Source organism: Schistocerca serialis, unplaced genomic scaffold (assembly GCF_023864345.2).
Source record: "Schistocerca serialis cubense isolate TAMUIC-IGC-003099 unplaced genomic scaffold, iqSchSeri2.2 HiC_scaffold_1362, whole genome shotgun sequence".
NCBI classification, from domain to species: domain Eukaryota; kingdom Metazoa; phylum Arthropoda; class Insecta; order Orthoptera; family Acrididae; genus Schistocerca; species Schistocerca serialis.
This window is the reverse complement of record NW_026047583.1, coordinates 52,430,905-52,444,126: the sequence shown is the minus strand read 5'-3', so window position 1 is coordinate 52,444,126 and position 13,222 is coordinate 52,430,905. Positions and strand designations below refer to the sequence as shown.

At 37.4% G+C, this 13,222-nt stretch overlaps 1 protein-coding gene across 1 annotated transcript in view; it reads right to left on the bottom strand.

Annotated features, from left to right (window-relative positions):
* Positions 1-249: 249 nt before the first annotated feature.
* LOC126440353 (molybdenum cofactor biosynthesis protein 1-like) overlaps positions 250-13,222 on the bottom strand; it is a 346,021-nt gene continuing 333,048 nt past the window's right edge. Inside the window, exon 7 of the mRNA XM_050090642.1 lies at positions 250-305. Coding sequence (XP_049946599.1) covers positions 250-305 — 56 coding nt within the window. The remainder of the gene's footprint in view (positions 306-13,222) is intronic.

Sequence of the window (13,222 nt, the reverse complement as noted above, 5' to 3'; positions counted from 1 at the left end):
GGTAGTGTTATAAGGTCCTGTTAATGTGTGGTCATGACATTTGTTAAATGTCTCACCACATTCCTATTGAAACTATTTACTCTTCTTGTAAATAACACCTATGACAATTTTATACAAATGTCCACTAAGACTTTGCTCGTCAACTTTCATTTAGGTAACAGCGATCTTTAGATGTATTTAAATCAGTACTGTTAAGAAATACTGACTAGCTTTATTTTCAAGAATCTCAAGTTTAAGTTATACACACTGTTATCCTCCAATAAGAATCATTGGCCGATTCTTCATCTTTGACAGGTTTAGCATGCCTGCAATGCAAAACATTATCTTTTGTATTAACAGATGAAATCCAACTTTTTAAATTTAATAAATGCTTATACAAACATAAAGTTTCTTCAAAAAATGTATTTCTGACAACTTCCTGTCACAGATAATTTTCACTGAATGTTGCAACCCAGTTATATTGCTGATGAGAAGCAAATGTTGATCTTTTCCCTCTCTTCCTTCACCATCTCCTGTTTTCAGAATGAGATTTTCACTCTGCAGCGGAAACGAGGTACTGGCAGAAGTAAAGCTGTGAGTACCGGACGTGAGTCGTGCTTTGGTAGAGCACTTGCCTGCGAAAGGCAAAGGTCCCGAGTTCGAGTCTCGGTCGGGCAAACAGTTTTAATCTGCCAGGAAATTTCATCTCCAGTTTTGTTCACCTTGACATATTTCTACCAAAAAGACTACCCCAATGGATCCACTGCTTATATTTAACACACAGTAAATTCAGTTCAAATATTTCCTTAACAGAGGATGTGCATTGACGAGCTTGAATTAATCAGAAAAATATAAACAGATACTAACCATTCCACAGCTCTTACAAAATACTTGCATTAAGTAATCATCAAAGCTACTTTTTGTACAGCAAGAGGACTAACAGTCAAAATGGTGCTACATGCTACAGGCAGTGCAATACAATTTATTTTACTCATTGCTACAGCAATAAATGTACTTATAAAAATATTCAGACTTAGACTATAATCAAATACAGAGAGAGAAAATATTCTAACTAAAGAGATATAGCAGCCATAGGCAGAAACAAATAAAAAAACTGATACTAATCTTAGCTTTGAGGACCAAAAGTTTCTTCATCTGGAAAACACAAAAAGAGAAATGAGACTGTTCAAGAATTAAGGATGAAAATTCAGGATCTTGAGTCAAGGAAGATGGACATGATGAAATTCAGTTGCGAAAGAGCAGCAGATGATGTAATTTTAAATGCTGAGAAATAAGATCTCTTCAAGAGGAGCCACCAAAAGGTCAAATAAGTGAAAAACAAGCTGAAAATACCGGTAAATGGGCTAAAATGGCGGCAAATAGATAAACGAAACAGAAAGATAGTGCTGAAGAACAGGCAACCAAACAACCACAACAACAACAACAATAATAATAACAGCACATTGTAGCAATATATAATAGCAGTCCCACAACATCTGGAGGAAGATTTTCCACTAACAGAACAATAAATTCATGAAGCCATCAAATCATTCCAACACTTCAAAGCAACAAATGAAGACTCCACTACAGAAAAATTATTGAAATAGTCAGAACACACAAATGATCTACAACTGCTGTTTGAGAACATTTGGAAAGCTGAAGAGATTATGGAAAGCATTAATCCACAGCTATGAAAAAAAGGGGAAACACAAAATGTCAACAATTGCAGAGATGCCTCACTTCTGCCAGTGGTATACAAAATATTATCAAAAATTCTCTGGACAGAGTTGTAGAAACTTTAGACAAATAACTGGGAGAATCTCAAGGAGCTCTAGAAAGGGAATACCCTGCACAGAACAGATGTTTATTAGAAAATCGATAATTCTCCACATACTGTTAATCACCAAACCTATAATAGTATCATGTATAGGTTTCAAGAAAACATTTGATTTGGTAGGCAGAGAAATTATAGGTAAAATCATCAAAGAATTTTGTGTTAAAGCAAACATAATCCTCAAAACACTAGCAAATAGGATGGCAGAAGCTAAATTTATGGGAGAAGTATCTCAACCATTTGAAATAAAAACTGATGTTAGACAAGGGGACAGTTTATCACCTTTACTGCAACACTGCATTCTAGAAAAAATAGAAAGTATCTGGAATTTGGAGCAAAAAAAAATCACAAAATTGAACCAATAATTTTAGGATGAAAAACAAATGGAATTAAGGCAAACTGCCTGGCTTCTGCAGATGATTCTGATATACTTTCAAAAAATCTGGCAGACAGTTATTGAAAGAAATCTTTTGGAAGAAATAGCAAAGGGAGCTGGTCCCAAAATTTCAGCCGAAAAAACAACATTGATGACAATTTCAAACAATGCATCAACACTCTTAGAAAAACAAAAATGTAAAATAGCATTAGGAAGTAAATTTAAATATATTGGACAAACTGTACAACAAAATGGACTAGAAGAATTAACAGTAGATGCAAGAGTCAGCAAACTGGAGAGAGCAAATCGTTTGACAAAGGATATTTACAACAAGAAATGTACAACTAGAAAAACAAAACTAAGACACTATCCCACAGTGGTATGACCAGGATGTTTATATGGTTGAGGATGCCTAATGATGAACTATAAGCTGGACAGAACAGAGGTTCCTCAAAGGAGAATTATTAGAAAATAATGGTTGCAATACAAGCTACAGATGGCTGGAAAATGAGAAGTAATGAGGAGATCTACAAAAATTTTGAGAAAATATCAGAAGTAATGGCTAAAAGAAGATTAATCTTTTTTAGAGACCTCTACTGAATGAGTAGTTCTGGAAGAAGCAATCAATGATTGCATGGATTACAGAAATAAGAAAGAAACAACATCAAACAATCAGAAATAATAGAAAGAAACCTTTTTACAGATAAAATACTGAATTTAAAAGGATCATCACCTCTCCAAGATCAAAATTAATTTCATCCCTCTCAATAAGACCGTGAAAACCAGAAATAAAATTCATAAATATGATATTGCGAAGCTCAAAATCAATCAAAACATATTGGAACAATGCCACCAGTAACTGACAGTTGAATCCCATAAATGGGCAGACATTGACTCCATGATCCAACAAGCAGCTAATACTAAAATCCTGACAGCTAAAAAGAGGAATCATACATGGTGGAATGAGGTTTGTGGTGAGGTGGTGGGCCAAACAGCAAGTGCATGGAAAAAGTGGAACTCTACCAGGAGACCTGATGATTTTGATGTATTCCATGAAGTTCGAAAATATGCAGCCAGAACTCTACGAAGGGCTAAGCAGTTGCATGAGAAACAGCAGTTATAACAGATCGATCAGCGTTTCCAGATAAACAATGTCAGAGACTTCTATCAGACGTTCAAATCGAATTTGAAAGGATACCAAGCCCCTAGTTTTTGTTTTAGAGACGAAAATGGAAAGCTCAGTGTTGTGTACATAGTTCCGCGTATTCAGCGCGTACACAAATTTCCCACTAGAGTGAGCCCCGCTAAGCACAACAGCGCAGGCGCAGCACTCGTCCATCTCCGCACTACGAGATGGCGCTGCCACAGAGACGGACCAAATTCTGCTTCCGCCGATTCGCGTATTAATATGTAACACAGCCAATGAGATCGCTGCTAAGATAGAACACTTTCTCCTCGCGCATCACACTCGCGCAGTGATACATGAACGTGCGAGGTATTATAACGAGTGTAAAGACCTTCGACCAGTCAGTCTGCATTTGTCTGCACCAGTCTGCATTAGTCTGTACCAGTCTGCATAGTCTGTACCAGTCTGTACGAGTTCTACAATTGTCTGTACCAGTCCATAGTCAAGATTCAGTTTGCGCCTAATAAGATTACCATATTCCTGTACATTGCCATGAAGATAAATGTATAGACACTTTCGTCAAGTACCCGAGATATATGTGAGAATAAGATTAATGTATCAATACCAAAGGAACTTCAGATTGTCAATTGTAAATAGCATCCAGAACCAAGTTAAGTAATTTTTATATTTGTTATTATTTTAATAAATGTATGTGAAAACTAATCAAGTTCTGTTTAAAGTTGGTCACCGTCAATCTGCTACTCTCAGCGTGCAAGTGGCATTTCTATCGTCTGACCTAATGGCAGAAGATAAATACGCCATGATAAGACCACGAGACATATTGCTGACACTCGCTTACTTTGTTAGAGCAACAAGTCAAATAATCTGATGGTGTGTGCACTGAAGGTCTTACAGTACGCACACCACACTCGGCCTGACCAACAAAAAAACTGCAAGATAATGTCTCGTTACTTTGAAAACCTACTTAATTGTGATGAACCGAAAGAAAGATTCGCTGTATGTGCCCCAATCCACAAACTACCCCTCATCTCCATCTAGTAAAGAGGAGACCAAAGAGATCATCAACAACTTTAAGAATAATAAGGCAGCTGAAGAGGATTCAATAGTGGTGGAACTACTGAAGCTGGCAAATAATGAAACTCTAGATATACTAGTCCAACTTTTTGAGGAGATCTGGAGAGGTAGGATGATACCAACTGAATGGCAGTCAGCTTTAATCCATCGTCTACACAAAAAAGGTGATAAATAGAATGTCAATAACTATAGGGGTACCTCATTAGTATCTGTTCCATATAAGATTCTCTCGAAAGTGATACAGAATAGAATAGAAGATCATTGTAACCAACTGATTGGGGACTATCAAGCTGGTTTCCAAAAGGGTGATTCTTGCGCAGAACAGATCTTTAACCTGAAGAACATCATGAGGTACAAAAAAAAATTGGAAGAAATAACTATGTGGTCATGTTTGTTGATTTTCAGAAAGTATATGACTCCATCGACTGACATGCATTAATGAATATTTTGGAAAAGTTTGGGGTGGATAATACATCAAGAAAGCTGATCAAACAAACTCTTGCTAACACAGTGTCGAAAATTAAACTTATGGGTGAGGTATCTGAACCCTTTACAATCAGAACGGACATAAGACGAGGAGATGGACTATCCCTCTCCTTTTCAATTGTGTCTTGGAAAAGGTCATTCGAGAGTGGAGAAAGTTATTAGCCCAAGAAGAAACAAATGAAGAGTGGTTCAGACTTGGTCCTAAGAACAAAGGGGTGTGCATTGACTGCTTAGATTTTGCGGCTGACCTGGCCATTTTTGCTAACAACATAGAGTCAGCAATCAACAAGATAAATAGGCTGTCAGAAATTGATGAAAAAAGTTAGACTCCAGATCTCTATTCAAAAGACAAAATATATGACGAACATCTGTGACGGACCTGAATGGAAGATAACCAACCTGGGAAAAAATCGGATGAGTTAAGAATTTCAGGTATCTCGGTGAAGTCATCCACCAGGAGAATGGATTAAAAGAAGAAGCAATTGTCGGGATGAGGAAGTTAGACCAAGCATACCAACTGACAAAGAATACTTATAACAAAAAGTCTATGAGTATATGGGCCAAGTTCCAACATTATAATACAGTTGTACAACCTGAGGGCTTATAAGCATCCAAAACTTTGACCACGAATAGACAAGGTCAAGCTGAGTGGCTGGAAAAGCGTGAGTGTAGGATATTAAGGAAAATCCTAAGGTAATAGATGGGTCGATGGACAATGACGAATGAGAGCAAATGAGGACACGTGCAGTGAGACAGAACCTATCACAGCATCCATTACAAAGAAATGATTGTTATTTTATGGTCATCTCATGAAAATGGACGGTGATTGACTAACAAAAAGAATACGGAGTTTCATCCTATCTAAGAAAACGAGGCCGAGATGGTTCAAAGAATGTGAAAAAGATCTTAAGCAGATTGGTATCTCAGAGAGAAATTCCTGAAAGGAACAAATTTTGAAGATTGGTGACCAACTACCAAGGTTTTAACATGGCATCAACATCCGAAAGACAGTGAGGACCATTATCTGAAGAGCATAAAAAGGCACTTCTTGGAGGGGCTCAGAAGATACTGGCAGGAAGTCAAAGCTGGAGCAAGAACAAGACCTGGACACTAGAGTGAAGTCGGTTGTTACCACGCAGTCCGTAGAGACTCACCTCAATAAAAAAAATAAGTAAATAAAAATAAAAGGCTTTCAATGCAGAAGAAATAGGGGATTGAGAACAACACGAATAGAATAAAGGGGGAAAAACATGAGGAGGAGATGGACGAGTACTGGAAAAACAGGAGACGACAAGGGAAGAAGAAGAAGTGAAGTTATTACATGACGAGAGATGGTGATTGGATTTGATTTGATTCAGTTTTTGTTACATACACCGAAAAAATGAGATGATTCTCGAGGGTGTGGAACATGTCAGAATGTATAACACAAAACATTTTAATATAATGAATACTTCCCTGATCATTTGTCACGAGATTGTCAAAATAGGTGAATACAATACAGTAAACTGGAAAAGCTAATATTTACAGAATTAATACGCTGTCAGAATGAAACATTGTTATGCACTATTAATAAATTTATCATACACAAAATACTTAATATTGACTGTTGCAACCAAGTGCTGTCAAAACTTAAATCTAACATATTTTTACTTAAGCTGGCCTTTCAGTCTCTGTTAGGATATTCATCTATAGAGTAGAAGGCATTGCCTATCAAAAAGTCATTCAAACTCTGTTTAAACTGTGCTTTATCTGAAACCAAGTTTTTAATGGGTGCTGGTAATTTATTGAAAATGTGTGTTCCTGAATATTGGACCCCCTTTTGGACCAACATAAGTGATTTTAGGTCTTTATGTAGATTGTTCTTATTCCTAGTATTGATAATATGTATTGAGCTATTTGTTGGAAATATAGATATGTAACTTGCAACAAATTTCATTAAGGAGTAAGTATACTGAGAAGCAATGGTCGGAATTCAAAGTTCCTCGAATAGGTTCTACACAATGTTCTTCAAAGACTGGTCCCAGATACTCCATTGCACCATTCACCGAACCTGATAACCCCGAGCCGTCAGTAACAAAAATTAAGTCTTGCTTAAGAGATTTACAACACTACATGCACTTGTTACCAAAGCCTCATTTACTTTTAGAGCTATCTGTTCTACTTCCTTTTTGGCCCCACTTCTCTCTGTCTTCACTATATCCCATACAGTTCTTATTTTGTTGATACAATTATCTTTTTCTCTTAATAAAGTTACTTCAATTTCTGGATTACTTGATTCAATATTTTGCAGTATTCTTTGTAATGCATTACAATGCTAATATCAGAAATGTTCCTAGATAGTAGATACAGTCTCCTTTTTCCCCACATGATATCTTTATTCCTTGTGTAATCCATGGTTTATCTTTTGACTTCTGTGTGATTTGAGTTACCTTTAGGGGAAAACAATTTTCAAAAGAGGAGGTAACTTTATTAATAAATGCTTTGTATTTTCCATTTGAGTCAGGTAAACATCTCTCCAGTTCATGTCTTTGAGCAATTTCCTGAATTCCTCAATTTCTGGCTTATTTATTATCCTCCTGTACTCAGATTTAATATTTTTTTTATCCTGACAAGTTTCAACATTTAACACAGGATGCTGCACGTTGTGATCAGATAGTCCATTTACTATTGGTTTTGTGATATGACTTTTTTCCCCTAGATTTGTTCATAAAGATATTATCAATAGCAGTCTCAGAGCATTTACATATCCTAGCTGCAAAGTTCACAATAGGAACTAAATTGAATGATAGTGTTAAAAACACCAGCAACCACTATTTCCTCTTCTTTCTTTTTTTTTTTTTTTTTTTTTTTTTTTTTACACAAGCCATTCCTTTCGCTTTGTGAAATGAAGCACTGCCTAGTCCCAAAACACAGGACTACTATGACAAGGTGAAATGTTCTCAGAGTGCTACATGTATGATAGTAAATGTAATCAGCACTATAGTTGTTTTCTGAGTAGTTATGCTGTGTGTGTTTCATTCAATCAGATGAAATGGAATAAAATCATCTATTTATTTATTTGGGCTCTTTATCACCAAGATACATTCAATGTTGGTTGAGGTTTGTCTTTTGAATTCACTCCAGTGTAGATTGTCAAAATTTTATCAGTTGTCAAAGTACTTGTAACACAGTTTTCGAATTTACTGCCATCCAGGAAAGTCTCGCACTCAAATTATTCTCAGAGACTGAGAGCTGGCTGAAACCCAGAGTAGAAAGCTCTGACATATTTAGTGATTAATGGAATATATATCGGAAAGGCAGGTTAGACACTGTAGGAGAGGGAGTGTCCATTGTCTCTATTGAGGTCAAAGCTGATTGTGACAGTGAAGTTATCTGGTTGCATATAACAAGTCTACGTGAAATCAAGTTAATTAATGAATGTTTTAATCAGCCACCCGGTTCTGCTATGACAGTTTTGGAGCCATTCACAGAAAGTCTACAGACAGTAGCACGTCAATACCTAGATCATGCAATACTAGTTGGAGGTTAATTTAGCCTACTGAGTATAGATGGTAGCCTATGGCTTCATTGCAGGGGGTGCAGTCAATCTTGTGAAGCACTTTTGAATGTGGTTTTCAAAAATTGTCTTGAGCACCTAGTTTGGCATGCCACATGCAATGGAAATATCTTAGACCTTGTAGTTACAAACAGGCCAGATATCATCAATGACTTCAGCATAGAGATGAGGATTAATAATCATGATAACATCATAATAACTAAGGTTACAAAAATTAATAAATCAGTCAAGAAGGCTAGGAAAACGTTCATGCCAGAAAGAGCAGATAAGCAGATGTTAGCATCTCACTTAGACAGAACTGACATCACTTAGTTCCATTAAGATGGACGTAGAGAGATTATGGTCAAAGCTTAAACAGATCGTGAATTGCACTCTCAACAAGTCTGTACCTAGTAAACGAATTAAGGATGCAAAAGAGCCACTGTGGTTTAACAATGAAATTCGGAAAATACTGAGGAAGGAAAAGCTACTGCACTCTTGGTTCAAAAGAGAATGCCAAATGGCAACAAGGAAAGGTTACTACCACTGTCATACCTCAGCAAAAGATCTGGCTGAGAAGCAGGGGAAATTATTGTCCTATGTAAAATCACTAAGTGAGTCAAAGGTTTCCATCATGTCACTTGACCAGTCTGGTGTGGCAGTAGGAGATAAATGTTTTAAATTTTACATTTAAGAAATAATTCATGCAAGAGAATCATATAAACATACCGTCATTTGACAATAGCACAAAGACACCTAACAACAATCACCTGTAAACATGTGCCATGTCAGTGCTCTTGGAAGAGAGCTGTGGCAGTGACACGGCTCTGTTGTTGTTCCTGTGTAGTGATCTGCAAAGACGGGGGGGGGGGGGGGGGGGACGGGTAGAGATTCAAGCAGTGATGAAGTACTTCATAAAGATAGGTATGAAAGCGAAGGACATTCATGCCGATTTCCAGAATACACCAGGGGCTCTGCTCCTTTGTCTTCAACTGTTGCCAAGTGGATAAATGAATTTAAATTTGGTCAGGAGAGCTTAGATGATGATCATCCATGAATAGGTCAGCCAAGATGTGTCACTACTCTAGAAATCATTGCAAAAGTGCGCATAATGATCAAGGAGGATCACCAATTTAGAGTGCATGAAATTGCTCACGCTTGCCAGATGTCATCTGAAAGGTATTCACAAGATGGGTGCCGCGACTCTTGATGCTGGGTCAAAAACACATGAGAATGGACATATCACAACACTGTTTGGCCTGTTTTAGGAGAAACAAACAAGAACTTTTGTGCTGGTTTGTGACCACGAGGAAACTTTGGTTTACTACTATACCCCAGAGACAAAGCAACAATCAAAGCATTGGAAACATGCTGAATCTCCGTCGCCAAACTCCTTCAGCGGGGAAGGACATGGCGTCAGTGTTCTGGGATGCGCCACCAAATTCCTTCAGCGGGGAAGATCATGGCATCAGTGTTCTGGGATGAGAAGGGGATTCTGTTTGTACTTTATCTCCCCACTGGGCAAACAATTACTGGAGAATACTATGCTAACCTTCTGGATAAATTGCAACAAAAGATATGAGAAAAAGGCCAGGTTTAATAAGGAAGAAAGTCATCTAGCATCAAGCCAATGCACGCTCGCACGCATGTGCCATCGCCATGGTAAAATTACACAAACTAAGGTATGAATTGTTGCCACACGTGCCTCTTCCCTAAACTGAAAATTTTTCTTTGTGGATGAAGATTCACTTAAATTAAGAATTGATAGCCTGAGATGACAACTATTTTGTAGGCCTGGAGGAAAATCATTGTCGAGATGGGATCAAGGTATTGGAACACTGTTGGACCAAGTGAATTAATCTACAAGCAGGGTACATTGAAAAACAAAAAAGTTTCAGTGACATAAGTACTTTTTTTCTATTCTGTTTCAAGAACTTTTCAAACCACCCTCGTAAGCATCCCTGACACCTGAAATAATTAAAAACAAATAAGTCACCAGTTGCAGATGGAATCTCAATTTGGTTTTACAAAGAGTGCTATATGGCACTGGACCCTTACTTAGCTTGTATTTATTGTGAATCTCTCACCCAGCAGAAAGACCTAAGCAACTGGGGAAAAAATACAGAGGCGTCTCCTGTATATACGAAGGGCGAAAGAACAGACCCGCGAAATTACAGACCAATACCCATAACATCAGTTTGCTGCAGAATTCTTGAACATATTCTGGGTTTGAATCTAATCAGTTTCATAGAGACCAATAAGTTTAAGTCCACAAATCAGTACAAAGCATCACTCATGGGCAACTCAGCATGCCCTTTTGTCATACAATGTCTGTTCAAAAAATTCCAGAACTTTGTCCACAAAATTTTCTATGCTTATCTTTTAGTTACTATGGATTGTCTCCTTCAAAATACTCTACTCCAAAATTGATACACTGCTCCCAATATCATTTCCACATCCAGGAGCAGTCTTGACACACATCTTGCTGGGTCGCATAAAGTGCCGTCTGCGAATTTTCTTCTATCTCATCTACCATTGCAAAACTTCATCCTTTTCACCTTTGGAAATAAAAAGAAGTCTGCAGGGGTCATACTATTCTCACAAGGAACATCTCAGTCTCATTTGTAAGATCCAAAAAGTTTTTTTGGTCTTGAATCATGAGCGTGGAATGAACTTGACGGCAACACAATGCATTCCAAGATGCTGTGTCATTTCATAACATGATCCAATTGAAATGTTACATTCTTCTACAATCTCTCGGACAGTGAATCTTCGACTGGCACACACAATTTCGTTGACGTTCCTGACACAAGCATCATCAGTGGACATCTAAGAGCGTCCTGAACAAGGATCATGTTTGACTTTTGTAAAGCCATTTTTAAAACGTGTGAATAATATGTAACACCGAGTATGGCTTAAGTACTCATCGCTATAGGCTCCCAGCATCATTTGGTGTGTCTCTGTAAAGGTTTTCTTGAGTTTCACACAAAATTTAATGCAGATGCATTGCTCCTCTAACTTTGCCATCACAAAATTCACAAACCCAGATTCCATATTTCTTGATTTCCGAGAAGCATTTGACATAATGACTCAATGCAGACTTTTAACAAAGGTACAAGCACATGGAATACATTCCCAGACATGTGAGTGGCTCAAAGACTTCTGAAGTAATAGAACCCACTACATTATCCCGACGGTGAGTGTCCATCAGTGACTGGGGTATCATTAGGATCGTTCCAGGGATGTGTGATAGGAGCGCTATTACTCATATTTTCTATGTGCATAACTGATTTGATGGACAAAGTGGACAGTAATCTGCGGTTGTTTGCTGATGATGTTGTGGTGTATGGAAGGTGTCATCGTTGAGTGATTTAGGAGGATAAAAGATGACCTGGACAAAGTTCCCAGTTGGTGTGATAAATGACAGCTAACCCTAAATGTAGAAAAATATAAGTTACTGCAGATGAGTTGGAAAAACAAATCCATAATGCCAGAATCCAGCATTAGTAGTGTCATGAATGAAGAAGTCACATTGTTTCAATATCTGGACGTAACATTGCAATGTGATATGAAATGGAACAAACGTGTGAGGGTCATGGTAGGGAAGGCGAATAATCATCTTTTGTTTGTTGGGTGGATTTTACTACAGTGTGGCTCAGCTGTGATGGACATCACATATAGGATGCTAGTGTGATCTCTTCTTGAGTACAGTTTGAGTGTCTGGTATCCGCAAGGGGTCGAATTAAAGCAGACATTGAGGTAATTCAGAGGCAGGATACTAGATTTGTTAACAGTAGGTTGAAACAACAACATACAAGTATTATGGAGATGTTTCTGGAACTCAAATGAGAATCCCTGGAGGGATTTTGAGGAACACTGTGCTGACTGCAGAACAATTCTGCTTGCACCAACATACATTATGCGTAAGGACCACAAAGATAAGAGACAACAAATTAGGACTCATAGAGAGGCATATAGACATTCACTTTTTCCTCACTCAATTGGCAGATGGAACGGGAAAGGAACTGACTACAGTTGAAATAAAATTACTTGATAGTTGGCACTTCAAACGCCAATAAGAGTAGTCAGCGTCACACTTGGACTGTCTGCTGTTGCCAAACTCCACCAAACTTGGCCAGTCACTTCCAATTCCTGGTTCAGCATTCTTTCTTGATGTATTTGTATCCCGAATTACGAGCCCGACACTTTTATTATGTATTTCATGACACGCGATACCTACACCAAAAACAACACACATTAACAATGCTAATGAAAGACACACATTTCATTCATAGCACTAACCAAACACTACTGAATAACTCAGCACAAGGTGTGATTCAGTATCATACATATAGTTATCATATTCACAGAGATCATCTTACATTAGATAAGCTTTTCACTACACTGCGTGAAACTGAAATTTTTAAGGTTGCAATTCATAGTTGCAACTGGGTCACTACATTCACATATATAAATACTTCATGCAGTGCTGTGGCATAGCACAATGGTTGGCAGATTAATCTAATATGTAGCATGTTGTAGGTTTGAATCTCATCAATGTAGCAAAATTTTTATTTTTAAATCTAACCAAAAGAGTGTGATTATTATTTTCATTCAATTAATTGGTTTAAATATATTTTTTTTTTATTTTTAATAATTTGCTGCATCATTTTTCATCATTGTTTTGACTGTTCTATTTGGTCTTATTTTTCTTCCTGTCATTATTTCTTCATTTGGAATCTGCCTCAGTCATCTATAATCCACGACCAAGTGCCCACATGGACTGTTCAC